Source organism: Prionailurus bengalensis, chromosome B1 (assembly GCF_016509475.1).
Source record: "Prionailurus bengalensis isolate Pbe53 chromosome B1, Fcat_Pben_1.1_paternal_pri, whole genome shotgun sequence".
Classification (NCBI taxonomy): Eukaryota; Metazoa; Chordata; class Mammalia; order Carnivora; family Felidae; genus Prionailurus; species Prionailurus bengalensis.
This window is the reverse complement of record NC_057344.1, coordinates 146,557,623-146,563,749: the sequence shown is the minus strand read 5'-3', so window position 1 is coordinate 146,563,749 and position 6,127 is coordinate 146,557,623. Positions and strand designations below refer to the sequence as shown.

Sequence of the window (6,127 nt, the reverse complement as noted above, 5' to 3'; positions counted from 1 at the left end):
GATTATAAGACTCTCCATATTCCAGATTTTCATTTGAAAGAGCACCTTGAGTGCTAATGCTGTCAGAATTTTATCTGGAGATTTAATTTTAGCAAACCATAACTGGAACTGATGATGTTTCTATTTTATTGTATTGTTACCTTACATGGTATGAGCTGGTTCAACTGGTCTTTCAGCAACTGATCTTCTTTCAGGAATGCCTCTAAGGCAAATGAGATTTTTAGGAAATCATTAATGGTTGAATATCCTTGCAGTTTGGAAGTGGGTAATCTGACAACAATGAGAAATATAAGTCATAACTCTTGGAATAGCTGAGAATTTACCAGTTCAAAAGTTCAGCTAGGAAGTTTACATATATTAACTTTATGCGATGGGGTGGGGTTATTTAACCCATTTTATAGATACTAGAAACTGGAACTCAGAAAGTTTAAAAGCCACACAAAAATTAGGTGGCTGACCGAGTTTGAACCTGGATGGTTTTTCCACTAAGCATACACGGTTTGCCTTTCCATTAGATACTACTTAATTCTACCCTTATCAAGTAGCCCCAGGGAACCTCTTCCTGGAGCACAGACATATCTTCATTCATGTGTCCTTGAACAATGTTTTTAGGTAGAATGTGCTGTTCTCCTTCATCTTCTCCTTCTTCTTCAACACCCTGCTCACACTGCTTCTGGAATACTCTGTCCTTCTGTCCCTGTTGGAATTAAAATCTCGGTACCACTTGTCTGTTCTATAATAGAGTCAGGTCTGTGTATTGCTTTCTTCTTATGACAGACCAAACTCTCTGATAACAAGTACTTAATCTTGTCTATCTCTAGATCCCCGCACTACTCAGAAGTTACTTGATAAATATTAGTGGAACCAAACTGAAAGGTGTGCCTTTTCATTCTTTCAAACATACATTAGAAAACCAAATCTTTTGAAAACTTGTAATACTCTCCTTGAGAAGAGTAATGGTTTCTGGAAACTTTCCAAAATACGCAGAAACGGACTTCTCAAAATTGTGTCTCTAATAAAAGTGGTTGTCAAGATTACTTTCTCTATCATTACAGCACCTGTAATTTCCCTAGAGGAATGACCATACCCTAAAAGAGTTATCACAAATGACCTTTCTCTAACAATTGCCAGATGGTACTCCAATAAATTTATTTATAAATTAAAAAAGTACATCTGATAAGAATGTGTCAAAGAAGAGAAGCTTGAATGTGTAACAGTTATTTTGAAACATGGTTGAAAATGTTTTTAAATGAAATACATTAAATAATGTTAAAGATCAAATAGAATTTCCATCGTGCCAAAAATCTGATAAGAGGCATGTTCTAGGAGTGGGATGACTCAGGTCTGCTCACAAAGGGCAGGCAGACGGTTGCATATTGTGGAATTTCCTCTGACATAATTCAAGAATGAGGGTGCATATTCTCTGCTGCTGTGAATAATATAAAAAGCCACAGAGGCTCTCCATCCAACACAAGTCCTCTGGGACAGCAGAGCTCACAAGCGTCTAGGACAAGAGCCAAGAAGAAACCAGAACGAAAGCACCTTGCGTCAACATGACTTCCAAGCTGGTTGTTGCTCTCTTAGCAGCTTTCATGCTTTCTGCAGCTCTGTGTGAAGGTAAGCATGCCTTTCTGATCTACCAGTTTTCCTGTGTCTAAATGTGATCCTTAGATTGCAAGATTATCCTTCCTGCTTTAATAACATTCTTCTTATTCAAGAAAAGGAAATAATATTTACAGTCATTTCATGTTCAGTTGAAGTTTTAATTGTTTAGGCTTGATCTATACAACACTTAGAAAAGTATAAAGCTTGATTAATGTCGACATTCTGTTCCTATCATTCATACTGTGTAGTATGCATACATTTAATTTAAATCTATAATTTAGAGTGTATCTTATTAGAGGCTACAATCACCCATATTATTATTAACTAATATCAAGTATGGTAAACCTGGTAATTTTACTCCTTGTGCTGTTTTAGTGACCAGCTTCAGACAACTATCAATTCCTATTTGGTTTAAAGACACCCTGACAAATTGTAAACCTTTTGGGATCCCTCCTATGAAACAAATGCAGTTAGAAATGTTCATAACGGGGCGCCTGGGTGGCTCAGTCGGTTAAGCGTCCGACTTCAGCCCGGGTCACGATCTCGCGGTTTGTGAGTTCGAGCCCCGCGTTGGGCTCTGGGCTGATGGCTCAGAGCCTGGAGCCTGTTTCCGATTCTGTGCCTCCCTCTCTCTCTGCCCCTCCCCCGTTCATGCTCTGTCTCTCTCTGTCTCAAAAATAAATAAACGTTAAAAAAAATTAAAAAAAAAAGAAATGTTCATAGCATGTAGTTTCTATATATTTTTTCTTTTCTGTTAAGCATTAAGGATTTTCCCAAGATATGAGATATCTTTGTGCAACTTACTTATCTATTTTTATTAACTTTTTCTGAAGGCAATTTCTCGGTTGTTGAATTTTAGTTTACATACTGTAGGTAACATTGTGGCATCATAGAAGTTTGCACAATATCAAGTAGAAAAAAAAGTACTGTGAGGATGTCAACATTTCACAAAGGCAACTCCAAGTCTTTATGCAGGAAGTCAATCAATTCTGTCATTAGTGACAGTTTGTTGTTTTATTTCATTTTTATTTTAAAAGAGAGATTGAGAACGTGAGTAGAGGAGAGGGGCAGAGGGAGAGAAAGAGAGAATCTCAAGCAGGTTCCAGGCTCAGCATCGAGCCAGATACAGGGCTCAATCCCATGGCCTTGGGATCATGATCTGAGCTGAAATCAAGAGTTGGGCGCTCAACCAACTGAGTCACCCAGGCGCCCCAACAATTTTTTTAATTGAATTTAGGAGCTAGGAGAATATCCAGGCTTCCACTCTGAGAATGAGTTTACTAAAGATGAGATGTTTACCAAACATCCCGTCACTAAATGATCAGGTTGAAATTAAGGAGAGAGTAGCCAGCAGAGCTGTATCCAGGTTGAAATTAATCCTGAATTGATTTTATTATTTTTTTCACAGCTGCAGTTGTGTCAAGAATGAGTTCAGAACTTCGATGCCAGTGCATAAAAACTCATTCCACACCTTTCAATCCCAAATTAATCAAAGAACTGACAGTGATTGACAGTGGCCCACACTGTGAAAACTCAGAAATCATGTAAGTACTTTCAAAAGTGATTATATATTTTACTCCAGCAAACCTGTAATTGAGGAAGGTAGAAGTGTCATACAAAGTTCTAGGTACAGGAACCCGGCAGTGGGCAAGACAAGAAAGAAATTCTTTGTCTCCATGACATTTACATACAGTACCTCTCATGCCTCGTAGCTAACAACGACTTGAACTCAGATTTTATGCCTATATTTCAAGAACCACGACTCGAATTGACAACGGGATGTCTGAAACCCACTAAATACTGATTCAATCATATCTCTGTCATTTCAGTGTAAAGCTCGTCAATGGAAAAGAGGTGTGCCTGGACCCCAAGCAAAAGTGGGTGCAGAAGGTTGTGGAGATATTTTTGAAGAAGTAAGTTGTGTTTTTTTGTTTGTTTGTTTGTTTGTTTTTAATTTAGATGCTTCATTTATTCTGAGACATACAGTCTAAAAGTTAGCCTCTAATTTTCTTGTTTCTGCTGGAAGACTACTCTCTAGGGATCTGCCCCTTTGACTTAACAAAAAAATAGCGGCAATAGTGAGTTTGTTGTTCTCAAGACTGGGAAGACCATCCGTCTCAGTTTGTCAGGGCAAGTCTGGGCTTAAAATCCCGTGCCATGCATCATTAGTATGGTTCCCTCAGAGGGGTCTCGGTTTGGATGGTAACTTATCTGGTCTTTCTATTTATAGAAACAATAGTTTCAACAATAGTTGACAGTTAGGACATTTGGAACACACGAATATCTAGGACTGTATTAATTTCTGTAGTAAATGTATTTTCAAGATCCATACTCTCCTCCTGGTTCGAATAATGTTAATTTACAAAATTTTGATTTTAATTTTACTTCTTTTCAGAGCTGAGAAACAAAATGCATAAACAAACAAACAAACACATTCTCCATGGTTTCCAAGAATTCTTCAATAAAGATGCCAATGAGACTTCAAGCAAGCAAATTCACTTCAGCACTTCATGCAGTGTGTGGGTCCGGTGTAGGGTTGGTTGCCAGATAAAATAGAGTATGCTCAGTTAGATCTGGAGATTAGGAAAAACAATGAATAGTTTTTTTTTTCCAATGTCCCATGACACTGTCCCATGCAATATTTAGACACACTTATGTTAAAAATATTATTTATTGTCTACCACAAATTCAAATTTAACTGGAAATCCTGGATATGTTTTGTAGTTATTGTTATATCTTTCAACCTCAACCTGCTGGCCAGGGTACATGAGTCCCTGTCCTTGTTTCCGTATTTATTCCTCAACTGGAGAAAAAGTATCAGTCACCATCCTACCTCACAGAGACGTGAGGACATGTGGAAGCACTTTAACTTTTTCTCATGTCAGGCGAATTATTATGTGCAAGTGAAACTTGTTTGCTTATTTATTATTTATATATTTATTTAAGACACAAATAGGGGAATCTCTCTGTATAAATTGGGGAAAATGGGAAATGAAGCATTGTTGGTAGGATAGTATAATGACGGTAGTGAATTTTTATTTATTTTGATATTAAATGATGTGACATTAGGGAACTATGTTGATCAAGGGTACCAGATTTAGCAAAATTGAAAACAAACAAGAGACCCAATTAATTTTTATTTCAGATAAACAATGAATAATTTTTTAGTATATGTATATTACTATTTATCTGAAATTGTAATTGAACTGGAAATCCTACTTTTATAGCCCTAGCCTTGTCTTGTCACTGCCTGCCTTGTACTGGGCTGTGTTGAATTGTAAGAATCCTGAATTATAATTGTTTCTCAAAGAAGCAAAAATTCAACAGGCAAAATTAACCGAATAATTTCTTGCTAGTTAAAACTTATTTATTATGTACAAACGGATTCTTCTAATTTTATTTAAATTATTGTGTTTTTAAACACTGACTTTATTTTCTGACTTGAAGATGCTTTTATGTATTCCCAAAGAGATTTTTGTTCTGCTGTTTGATGGTGTGGAAATCTAAGTGTAACTATGAAACAACTTAAAATAAAACTTATTGTCAAAGTTGTTGGGTGTTTGTCTTTCTTTAGTAGTTTTAAAAGTTATTGTTTTATAACTTTTTATATTAAAAATAATATTTTGCATTAAAAGACATAAATGTACTATCAACAATAGCCCAAGTATGGAAAGAGCCCAAATGTGCATCGATGGATGAATGGATAAAGAACATGTGGTATATATATACAATGGAGTATTACTCGGCAATCAAAAAGAATAAAATCTTGCTATTTGCAGCTACGTGGATGGAACTGGATGGTTTTACGCTAAGTGAAATTAGTCAGAGAAAGACAAAAATCATGACTTCACTCATATGAGGACTTTAAGAGACAAAACAGATGAACATAAGGGAAGGGAAACAAAAATAATATAAAAACAGGGAGGGGGACAAAACAGAAGAGACTCACAAATATGGAGAACAAACATGGTTACTGGAGGGATTGTAGGAGGGGGGGTGGGCTAAATGGGTAAGGGGCACTAAGGAATCTACTCCTGAAATCATTGTTAACACTATATGGTAACTAATTTGGATGTAAATTTAAAAAATTAAAAAATTAAAAAATTAAATTAAAAAATAATAAATAAAATAAAATAAAATAAAATAAGATAAAAGACATAATGCTTGGGGTGCCTGGGTGGCTCAGTTGGTTAAGCATCTGACTTTGGCTCAGGTCATGATCTTGTGGTCTGTGAGTTTGAGCCCCACATAGGGCTCTGTGCTGACAGCTAGGAGCTTGGAGCCTGCTTCAGATTCTCTCTCCCCTGTCTGTCCCTCTCCCACTCTCTCTCTCTCTCTCTCTCTCTCTCTCAAGAATAAATCAACATTAGAGAAATTTAAAAAAATAAAAACTTAAATGCTCCCTCTTAGCATTTTGTATATTATGTGGAACATTACAAACCTTTGTAGAAAAACAGAAATCTCGTCCAGAGATGGGTTACAAATGGTAGTCTCTTCCATAGAACAATGGAAGTTTTCTCAA

The 6,127-nt window shown here is 36.3% G+C and overlaps 1 protein-coding gene across 1 annotated transcript; it reads left to right on the top strand.

Moving 5' to 3' along the window:
• The first annotated feature begins 1,472 nt into the window (after nucleotides 1-1,472).
• Nucleotides 1,473-5,156, top strand: CXCL8 (C-X-C motif chemokine ligand 8). The gene is made up of 4 exons (XM_043572485.1): nucleotides 1,473-1,617; nucleotides 3,014-3,149; nucleotides 3,435-3,518; nucleotides 4,001-5,156. The coding sequence occupies exons 1-4, from the start codon at nucleotides 1,554-1,556 to the stop codon at nucleotides 4,020-4,022; spliced, it is 306 nt and encodes a 101-aa protein (XP_043428420.1). The 5' UTR covers nucleotides 1,473-1,553; the 3' UTR covers nucleotides 4,023-5,156.
• Nucleotides 5,157-6,127: the final 971 nt, after the last annotated feature.